General features: G+C 41.8%; 1 protein-coding gene across 5 annotated transcripts in view; it reads right to left on the reverse strand.

The window, feature by feature from the left end:
* LOC306758604 (activated CDC42 kinase 1-like) overlaps positions 1-11293 on the reverse strand; it is a 44913-nt gene extending 33620 nt beyond the window's left edge. For all 5 annotated transcript variants that reach the window (XM_079243935.1, XM_079243933.1, XM_079243936.1 and 2 more), the window contains exons 1-2: positions 10826-11293; positions 4615-4792 (exon numbers count right to left, since the gene is read on the reverse strand). In XM_079243935.1, coding sequence (XP_079100061.1) covers positions 4615-4792; positions 10826-10966 — 319 coding nt within the window. In that variant the 5' untranslated portion in view covers positions 10967-11293. The remainder of the gene's footprint in view (positions 1-4614; positions 4793-10825) is intronic.
* Between the last annotated feature and the right edge of the window lie 392 nt (positions 11294-11685).

An 11685-nucleotide genomic window follows, 5' to 3' on the forward strand; every position in this document is an offset into this window, starting at 1 on the left:
TCTCAGGGTTATAACAGTTTAATAACATTAAGTTTTCTGATATGAACCTTTAAATGAGCAGCCAGCATTGAGGTGAAGTGATTGAACGTGTGGGCGAAAAGAGGAGCAGCAGACACAGGAAGGATGAAGAGCAGATATTAAAAGCCTGGAAAGGAGCAAGCAGGGAGGTGAAGAGAGATGTGAACGACTATACGAGCAGTAAAGTGGGTGTAATTAGTGTTGAGCAGCTCTGTAACAGAGCTTCCCCTCCCCACCAAAACCCTTCAGGGCTTCAGTAACTGGATTTAGAACATTACTGCTGTGATCTCCTTCACATCCGCCTGCTGCAGACAAAAGCTCTGGCACTTTAGTGTCTCCTTCTATTGAAGCCAATCAGCGGTTGTGACTTTGAAGTGATTTTAAGGTTGTTAGTTACAGAGGATTTGTTCTGGAGATACTGAGGCTGGGGGAAGTGACAGAAGAGCGTGACTGAACGCTATAGTAACTCCTCAGGACATGAATAAGGAAAAGAAAAGAATAGAAAATCCAAAAATCCATTCTAAACAATTCTAAACATAAGCCAAAATATGGAAGCGTTGTCTGAAACACGAAGGGCACATTCAGATTAGGTCTGGGCGATTCATCGGATTTTAATCTCACCTACGATCTGGGTTTTCAACGATCATGAAAATAAAAGGGTGCCATTATTTTTCTCTCTGCAGTTTCCTCTCCTGCTGTGTTCAGCTGCTAATCGAGCGTCTCTGGCGTTGCAGCGCTGTGCTGTAAACTCCTCCCACAGCCGCTTTGCTTTCATTCAGACACTGTTGCCAACTTGGCGACTTTCTCGCTAAATCTGGCGACTTTTTTTGTTAAAAGCGACAAATCTAGCGACTTTTACTGAACTTATTGGAGACTTTTCTGGTGTTTTGGTGACTGACTTGAAGGCACATATTGTTCTGCAGTTACTGTAAGGAAGGAGCAGCGGGAGCCTCTCCCGTCCTAAAGCACTCCCAGGCGGCCAGTCTCAGTCGGCTCCGCCTGCAGGTCCATGTAGAATAACTGCAGCAGGTTGTGGAAGTTCACCTAAACATGGTTTATACCATTGTCAGTGACAACTGGCTGCATTATTTTCCTATACATAGTTCGGCGAGTTAATCACTGTAATATCCCTCTGTTACGGGGCGTTACCATAGCAACATGTTAACCAGCTGGTTCAGATCAGCCGTCTTTTAACAGGGGAATAAGAGAAGCGCGCTGCAGCCTGACAGCGGTTGTTTGGCATAAAACGTACATCCAGGCAAACGTAAAATAGTTCCTATATAAGTGGTAAAAGCAGATTAAACTCGGAACCGTTAATTAGACGGTTATAATGTGTCGAGAACACCCCGACGCGCAGCGTTGTTTAAAAACACTGGATAATTGGGTTAAATAATCGAGATCTCAATTTCAGTCAAAATAATCGGGATTATAATTTTTGTCATAATCGAGCAGCCGTAATTCAGATCAGCCTTTTTTTTTATTCGAATCCGAGTCCGTTTGCTCGGAAAGTCCGCTTTGTTTGGGGAAATGTGAACGCGCCAAACAAATTCTGATTCGGACCAAAGAAGCGGACTCAGTCTGCCAACAAACTCAGGTCTCGGCCTGTTTCAATCGGACCAACTACAGAAAGCAGACTGCAAAATAAAAGTCACTTCCTGTATTTTACAAAGCATTGCATTGTGGGTAAATTTATAGCGATGGTGTTAAGAGTCTTCTGCCTCGTCTGTTGTTCATACTGCGTCCATTGTTGCAGTGTATTTCTGCAGTATACTTGCATAAGACAAAATAAAAACCTGAAACAAGGATAGTTTTGTATCCATGTTTAACTTGCAGCGGAGTTTTCTTCTTCATGTGGGTCTTGTTCTCTCTTTTGCTAAATACCAGCGCAGCGCCACCTGTGGTGGGAATGGGGATATATTACTGTAAAGGTTTGGTGCATTTGAAGAGCAGCGCGAACACGATCTTGGCCCGCATGGATACACGCCCCTACAACCGAGCAGAGTCCACAGTTGGACCGAGTCTAGCGGACTATCACGATGTGAATGCATCCTCAGTCACAGAACCAAAACTTAAAGACATCATTTTCCAGATGATGTTGTCAGCTTCTCATCATTGTGGAGGCACTTTGCTTCACTTTTCATTCCATGTTGTTTCACTTTATTAAAGTTTGTTGCATTACTTTCTATCCAACTCTATTACAGTCCCAACAAAGCCTTTCAGTCAGGCTGATGTCTGGACTTTGGATCGCTGCAACACCATGATTCTTTTCTTGTTTTTTCAAGCCATTTTGTTGTAGTCTGATATTGTAGTCTGTCCGATGGCCTCACATCTGACGCTAGAATGTTTTGTTATATAGAGGCTTTGTCCTGCGCATTATGATCAAACATCTCCATTTTGGTCCCATCTGTCCAGATGTTTTGTTTGTTCAGATATAACTGTACAACTCTGTTGTCATGTTCTTGTTCAGTCTTTTTCCGACTGTTCTGTCATGAACATTTAACATGCTAAGTGAGGCCTGTAGATTCTGAGATGAAGCTCTTGGCCTTTGCTTAAGCTTCTCTGAGCTTTGGACAGCCTGAACTTGGGCTGAACTTGGTGGGGCGTCCACTCCAGCAGCTGTTTTGAATGTTCTCTACTTGTGAATAATCTATCTTTCTGTAGAATGATGGACTCCAGATTGTTTTGAAACAGACTTATAACTTCCCTAATGGGCAGCAGCACTGGTTCCTAAAACTATTTCTGATGTCTTTCCTCCTTGGCATCATGTTAACAAGCATCTGAATTCTCCAAATAAATATCACAGAAAATGATAAAGTACATCAGATCAGCAGCCAGTAGGTTCCAAATGCCGCTTTTGGCCTCAGTTTTTATTAAAGCCGTATTGCGTAACTGAAAAATCTTAAAACTCTGCAGCCTGGGCTTGTTTGATGGCACAGCGACATCTGTTATGTAATTTTCTGGAGGCTTCGCTGCCCAGCAGCATCCTGAAGATGAGAAGCCGCTCTATCCATCTTTTTCACACATGACACTGCATGATGTTGTAGCAGAGTTTACTTTATACATGAGTATAAAGTAAACTCCGAACGTGTCACGGCTACTTCAGCAAAGAGGACATAATCATAGGAAGCAAGGAAAACAAAGAGAGAAAGTAACAGCTAAAGATTAAGAGTCAACTTTGGACTCACTTTTACTGGATGGAGAGAGTTCAGAGAAGAGACAGGACGCAAGATGTATGCTGTATTAACAATCCTTAGGGGGCCGCACAGTGCAAAAACCTGTCAAAATTTAGTTGTGGAGCTTTACATAATTGATCATAAACATTTGATTTGTGCTATTCATCTGAGCAGACCTCAATTTAAGACCTGACATGTATGAATGATTGTACAAACCCACATCCACATGCCCACTGAAACCTAGTAATCAAGGAGATGCATGAATTATATTCATAACTGCATATTTATGCCTGAAAATGAACATCAGAAATTTAATTATTTAATTTAAAAACATGTTAGGTTTATTTTTTTTTTTGGAAAACCATCTGATATTCAGTAAGGCTGTTCCAGGCTGGTCCTATCAAAAGGAAAAAAAAAACATTTAAACAACTTTTTTCAACTAGGCTACAATTGTTGGTTATAACTTGGGTCTTTTAGGATATGACATTTGCACTGTGAAATACATTCGTGTTCATATTTATTCATACTATTTCATTAAAGAAAGAAATAACAGCTGCCTGTAAATAAGATGAAATTGACTATAGTAATAAAAAATAAAAATTTTATGAAAATCATTACATTATTTTCTAATTCTGGTTCAATAGAAATATTTTTTTTAAAAAGCAAATATATAATATAAGATAATTTATTACATATTACATCACTCAAACTAATATTTTGTTGAACAATCCTTTAATGTTTCTGCTACAGCCAGGTGTTTTCTGTTCCTCTCAGTCAGACTTCTGCACCTGTTGACAGGTATTTTGTCCCACTGTTCAACAGAAAAGTGCTCTCATTTGTCCGGGACCAATTTGTTTGTTTGTTTGTTTGTTTTCTTTCTTCAACTCAATTAAATGAAAAAACAGTATCTTATACTACTAAATTATATATTTTTGCAAATTTTAATTTATTGTTCCTTTTTTAAATCTCCATTTATTTGAATGACTGTTGTAAATTCAGCCTTTTCTTTAATGAAAGGGGATGAATACATATGAACACAACTGTATTATATACAACAGTCATGTTGTACATGTCTGCTAATCAAAGAAGCGGTAGATATTTTACTCTGTAAAATGTTCATTACCGGCCTGTTATTTTCTTTAACTCTAGTTTGATGATAAACTGTAATCTCCACATTGTGGCTCTAAACCAGTTCAAATAAAATATCAAATTAGTCTCTAAAACTGGGATCCAAAACTCCGGTCCTCAAGGCCCATTGTCCTGCAGACCTCCGACGTTTCCCTGCTTCGGCACACTTGACTCAAATTAATGGCTCAATGGCAGACTGGAACTGGTCAGAGATCCATTGCAGCCAGGAAACATGCAATACCTGCAGGATAGTGGGCCTTGAGGAGCTCTGAAAGACACAGACGTTTGGTTTCACCTGGTCGACCCATGCCAATTTTCTCCAGGTCTTCATTCTTGACATAGTCGAAGTGCGACAGCCGTGTGACGTTCAGGTCATCTCGGATCCGCAGGAAGTACTGCTGCAGCTGCACCTCCATCAGCAGCTCCAGCAGCCATTCTGTCCCCTCCTCACACTGCATGCCGCTACCCAGTCTCTGGAGAACGATGCAGAGAAAAGAAAACAACGCCGAGTTTTAAATCTGTCAATAACAATTCATCTGCTTTTTTGTCAAAGCTTGTGGCAAAAATCAGCCAAATGTCACAGAGAACAAACAAACCATTCATTTCAGAGAGAAAAAGAGAGGAAGTTGAGCTCAGAGCCATTGTTTCCTCTCCACTAATTGTTAGCAGAAGTATGAAATCCAGCCTCTACATGCCCTTTAAACCTAAACTGGGAAGTAAATAAATCCATGTTTGTTTCTTTACGTAAGAATCTTTTCAACTGGTAACTGGAGTTAATTTAACTTCTTTAATATTTATTTATTTTTATTTCCTCTTTCCTCTTTTTTATTTTTTTCTTCCAATTTAACTTCTTTTTTTATCATTAATTCACAAGTTTTTATTAAAACATTATAATGTCCCTCAGAGGATTACTAAAGTATTTCTACACTGTATTTATTCCATTTTCAGGTAAATGTGAGGTTAAAATTATTCATATTTTCAAATAAAATCAAAACTTTGGAAAAATTATTGTAACTTTAATTCTGGTTGGTCCATAAAAGTCATAAAAATGTGTGTCCATTCAAACCCACACATACACACAGTGCAGTACAACAAATAAAAACAAAAGCACACATGGGTGAGGGCTGTCTTGCAAATAGCCCCGAAAAATGTGACCTGACTTGACATTTGACCTGATCAGGGACACTTTACTTCTAATTAATACCTTAAGCTGTGATGAGCAGATTAACTAAGTAATAAATTAAATATTTCAAATAAATACTAGGGCTGTGACGATATGCTTTTGTCCCGTTTCGATTTGATTTTTTGGATGCTGATTCGATTTAAATGGAGATTCTCACAATTCTTCGATATTACTTATTTTTGTAGATTAACAACAACAGAAAAAAAAAGGACAAAACTTACAAAGAGGGAAAAAAACAATGCAGAAGCCAGACCATCAATCTGCTGCGATAATGCCCAAGAATACTACTAAAAAGATCAATAAAAACATTAAAATTGCAAAAAAAATTTAAAATAATTTTTATCTGTTTGAAAAAAAAAATGTTTGACAAAAAAAAAGAAAATCGATTTTAAAATCCCGATTTTCAATTTTTAGGTTTGATTTTCCCACCCCTAATAAATCTGCTGCAGGAAAGGAAGGTTCATTTAGATTTGCTATCCAGAGTCAACACAGCGCTCCAGCAAGAACAGAAACACCAGATGATTCGTGCACATCTGAAAGCAATGAGAAGACTCCACAACAATCTCACCACAACATATTGTGTCCCTCCGGGCTTCAGACTAAATTCAGTAGAGTTCAGCAAACTTTAGTTCCTTGATCAAACTGCTGCAGTTTTCCTGTTAAGAGAAAAGCCAGCTTGTTTTGTCCCACAAATTTCCCAGCTGGAAGAGCTCCAGCCGGTCTGCCATGCACTGTTCAAGTCACCCGTCGCCCCCGTAGCGTCAGGTAGCATCGGACCCTGAGCAAATAAAAATTAAAACTTTCAAACCTATTCCTTCCAGACTGAGAAGTCCAGTGTCCAAGGCTTTGGTCTTTTAAAGTATAATGGAGCTGACTGAACCGACAACATCCACAAAATGAAACACAAAGAGAAAACAGAGACAATACAATAAAATTTAAAATCACCAAAAAAGACAGGATGAATTATTAAAGTCCAGCTGATGCTTTGTGTAACATTAAATTGAACATTTATCAACTTTTCACCCATGAATTTAGTTCATACAGACTTCATCCTCCCTCCACCACAAAAAAAAACCAACCAAAAACAACTTGAAAATGTCTCACAGATGCTGAGACAATCCGGGCACCAGTGCATTTTGGGGCTCCGCCAGTGCAGCTTAAACAGAAAGTTAGCCTGGCGTCACAATCCTGGCTCAGAGCATCAGTCTTTAATGTCAAAACACAAACCCCGGCTTAAAACCTCATCCATCACTGTCGACCTCGTGTAACCAGCTGAAACTACGACGACGTGCAGCTGGAATCCAGTTTCAATCCCGAGAGAATCTCTAGCGGAGCTCATCGTTAAATTTAGAGTAAAGACAGTAAAGGAAAAAAAAACAAAAAAACAACACCTGCTCTGTAGAGCCCTCCCAGTCTGACTGAGGAGAAGCGGTCTCTAAAACAACACAAAAGATGCCAAACACTGTTTGACAGACTTTTAAGGGTGGCGGCCCCCGACCGCGGGGGTCGCTTCACTGAGTAATAATTAGACTGTGTGAATGAGGGACTTCCTGTGCTGGCTGAGGGGAGGTTACAAGGTCCAGAGAAAAGTGTCAGCGGGGTCACAGCTTCCTCTCTGCCATTTAAACTTCCTAATGGGCTTGGTTAAAGGTCGGCGGCTATTGTTTAATGGCTTTGGCCTGAGGAGCTGAAGACCAGTCTCACACACAAACACACAGACTTTTGGGCCATAAAAATAAAGTTTCAAAACCTTTGAACAGTCCACACGCGTACCTTGCCTTTTCACTGAGCGGTCCCGTGTTAGATGCAAGATCTGACAGAGGTCAACGTACTGGGAGGGCTCAGACCCCCAATGCTTATGCCAGATGTTTGTATCCAGACAGATTCATTCCAATCCAGATCCATAAAAGGGGGTCAGCTAAGATCTTTGCAATATCCAAATATGCAGCTTTGCCTTAGTGACTGAGGGTTTTGTCTACATGTCTGTGCTGGAATTCAGGATGTGAGAACATTCTTTGATATCAGCTCCAAACCAAAAACCATGTTTGCTGTACAGAAAAGTTAAAGATATTACTGGTGAATGAATAACTCGAGGTATGGTACCTTCTGAAAAAAACAAGTGTGGATGAATGGTGGAGGGGTCCGGATAAAGCAAGTGGCGGTGCCGTCTGCGGTTCAGGACCGGATCCAGCTGCAGTTATTTGAGTCCATCTTCATAGTTTGAATTTTGCTGCATCATGGCTGACGGTTGCCCTGAGAAAGACGATCCAGCAGTGTGTTTGGCTTGTCCGCCAGCCGCAAGGCTCTGCCAAACGCTGTCCTACCATGTTTTGGTAGAGCTGCAATTTACACTCAACAGTTTAAAGTTAATGTTTGGCAGAGTGACGTTTAAAAGCAGAACTTTTTTTTCTTTCCGTTTGCTTTCAAAAGGAAAAGGTTCTCCGTCTACGGAACATGCAGAACACCTGCACGGCGCAGCTCCACGTCTGATCTGCCCTCAGTCAGCGTGTGAGTGTTATTTCTCTGGACTGTGCCAAAGACGCAAAACAGCTTCCTCCTGGGCCTCTTTCCATCATCGTGTCACATCTGGAGGCATGAGGGGTCAAAGTAAAGGTGCTGCAGCCCGTCCACTCACTGGCCACTTTATAGGTCCACTTTGCTAGTACAGAGTTGGAACCATTTTGCCTTCAAAACTTATTTTTTTGGTGTCATAGATCCAACAGGGTGTTGGAAACATTCCTCAGAGATTTTGCTCCATGTTGACATGAAGCATCAAACAGTTGCTGCACATCCATGATGAGAATCTCCCGTTCCACCACATCCCAAAGCTGCTCTGCTGGACTGAGATCTGGTGACTGTGGAGGCCGTTGGAGGACGGTGAACTCATCGTCATGGTGGAGATGATGTGAGCTTTGTGACATGATGCATCATCCTGCTGGAAGTTTCCATCAGAAGATGCTACACTGTGCTCATGAAGGGATGGACATGGTCAGCAGCAGGACTCAGGTAGGCTGTGGTGGTTAAACCATGTCACTATGATACTAAGGGATGGAAATGTGCCAAGAAAATCTCACTCACATCATGACACCTGCAGCAGCTTCAACTTGTCATACATAGCAGGATGGATCCCTGTTTCCATTGTGTTTAAACCCAGTTCGGGCTCCATCTGAAAGTTGGAGCTGAAATCTAGACTCATAACAGGCAAAGTCCAGTTCTGGTGAGTCTGTGGGAATTGCAGCCTCATTTTCCTGTTCTTAGTCGACAGGAGTGACACCTGGTGTGTTCTTCTGCTGCTGTAGACCATCTGCTTCAAGGAGGACTCTACAGGAGACCCATCCTGCATACCTCTGTTCTCTGTAAACACCTGAAGATAGTTGAGTGTGAAAATCCCAACAGATCAGAAGTTTCTGGAATAGAAACACCAACCATGCTGTGTTCAAAGTCCCTTAAACCTCCTTTTCTTCCTCATTCTGATGCTCAGTTTGAACTTCAGGAAGTCGTCCAGACCATGTCTACATGACTAAATGGATTGAGTCACTGCCTGTGATTGGTTGATTAGATATTCATAATAAACAATTAAACATAAATGGCCGGTTAGTGTTTGTGTTCAACTTCTAATTTACAAAACCAACAAAACCAACGGAGTTTGAACCCACGTTCAGAGGGAAAGAAAAGCAGGTGCAAATCCTACTTTTAGATAAAGTCAGACTCATTAAGTCTGACTTTTAGCTTTACAATCTAGTGACAAGGAAGACACGCTGTGGAAACCCGAGGTTGACACTGGGAATGCAATGTTCCAGCCATAAGGCGTGACTTCTGGCAGGACCCTGAGAAATCCAACTACAGCCACAAGACTACGACTGAGGCTATTTTTCTCCATCTTAAAGCATTTCTTTAAAAAACACAAAAAAAAACAAGTGAACAAGAAAGTACAATGCTGAGAAATTAGGGAAGGATGTAAAAGTTTAAGAGTTGTGAGGAAACAAACTTTTTCTACTGTGAGGTATAAAAAAAATCCAATAAGTGCTTTTTAGACATCTTAAAAACTGTCTTTGCACTCATTGCAGACCATGCTGTAGTTTCGTTTTTCCTTCATCATAGTAGGCCTACTGTGTGCCTTGCAAATGGGGACCAATAGAAAGGCTTGCTTTGCTTCCTTCACCTTGGGGAAAACTTGTCAGAACGTCCACGCCTGGGAAGACTGGCGACTGTCTTCAATGTTTTCCACCGGTCCTCCAAATCATTTGGAAGTTGTCTCATAGGAGTCTTTAAAGTGAACTATTTTGTGCATTTCAGGCTAATTTATTTTTATTTCTGAGACCAGAAGGGCTGGGATTGATCGAGTTATTGTCACAAATGGCTTTATTTACTTCAGACCGACCCTCTCCGTAGGCTGTCAGATCAGCCTGTGGGCAAAACGATGCATTTTTCGTCGCCATGGAAACCGAACGGGGAGCGTGCTGGAACTCAAACTCAAATTCAAACATGCATTTAGGTGATAAAAAACAGTGTCGTTCACATGTCTGATGAGGATTCAACACTGTAACACTGTAGAAAGCTCAGAAAACTTGAAATACCATAATAGCACCCCTTTAAGATCATTTCTGATGTCTTTCCTCCTTGGCATTGTATCAACACACCCAATAATCCAGGTAAACGACAGCTTCCAATTTTTGATGACTGGTTAATAAAGTGTTTGATCAGCACTAGCTGGCTGCTTAGTTGTGAGGGTGCACTTGCTTTTTACAGTTTCCGTCAACGTAATACGTCGTGTTGATCCTCCGAGGCGACATCAACGTTAAGACCCGATAAGCCAGAGCAGATGATGTTTATTTAGTTCTCAGAAGAAAAAAAAGAAACATTATTTTTCACGTTTAAATAAAGAAAAACAACATGATGTCCCTGCTTAAAAATATTTCTGGCCTGAACTCATTCCTCATGGTGGTGGAGGCTGTCAAACACACACACACACACACACACACACACACACACACACACACACACACACTCTTGAACTCACACAAATCTTGGACAAAATCCATGTCCTGCATCAGATCTGTTCTGCTCCAACATCCTGCTGCTGCTGCAACAACAACAACTCTCCCAGAGGAGAGCCTCAGTCCAGCTGGAGAGTCACACACTTTCTCCCTTTCACACACACGCGCACACACACACCCAGACGTCTTGCTGGATTCCACCATACCATAATCATGATTCATGTTTTCTGATTAAACCACATGATCCTAGCTATAGTCACAACCATCCATGCTGCGTTAGCAGCGAATGAAATCCCGTTTGGAGCGGGGAGATAATCCAGACTTACTCGATACACATGGAAGTGTGCCAGGAAGGGGAAGGTCTTTTTTAGCTTGTCAAAGCGACGCATGTTGAATCCCCTCTTCTGGGTGAATGTTAGTGCAGGTTTAAATGGCTGCAGGCGGCGGCCGCTTATCTTCTGAACCATTACCAAAGATCCAGTTTGTTGCAGGTCTCTGGGGGAGCTCTAAGAAGCAGGCGCACTTTCCGGATCCACACCGTCGGCTCTGAAGCAGAGAAGGGGAAGGAAAACTTCCTGCAAGTCCGCACACTAATGTGCCACATTCCATGGTGGGGCAATCCTCCTGTAAGCCCCTTTTACAGCTTCAGCTCCATCAAGAAGTCAAAGAGGCATTCATGCAGCACTTCAGACTGTAAAAGGTTCCCTCAAGGTCCCCTGTGAGATGTGTTGAAGAGAAAATAAAGGCTCATGAAGGATTTTTCTGGCAGTAAAAGCCTCCTGTCCAGTCCAGCATGTCGCCTTCTCAGACAGCGATGAGCAAGTGATCTAAACTTGCAGAACTTCACAAATAAGTCACTCCTCCTTCCTCTCTTCCTTTCACTGCCCCTCTCCCTCTCTCTCTTTGACTCTGCTTTGCGCGTGCAGCTACTGTCTGTTTGCTTTTCCATCCCTCCATCGAGCATGGGACTAAAAATAGGAGCGACTTCTCTCTGATTCGAGCTGCTCAGCATGGGGGCCGAGTTTAATCGGCTTCGGTTTCACATCTTAGGATGCGACGAAGTGTGTGTGTTTGGGTGGTTTGAGAACAGCCGCTGTGTGTTTTACAGGTAGCTTTTTACTGTCACTCCTCCATTTCCCTCCAACTTTTCTTTCCCACCTCCTCCTGGAGCTCGTCTCGGCGTACC

Source organism: Telmatherina bonti (genome assembly GCF_933228915.1).
Source record: "Telmatherina bonti genome assembly, chromosome: 7".
Taxonomy (NCBI): domain Eukaryota; kingdom Metazoa; phylum Chordata; class Actinopteri; order Atheriniformes; family Telmatherinidae; genus Telmatherina; species Telmatherina bonti.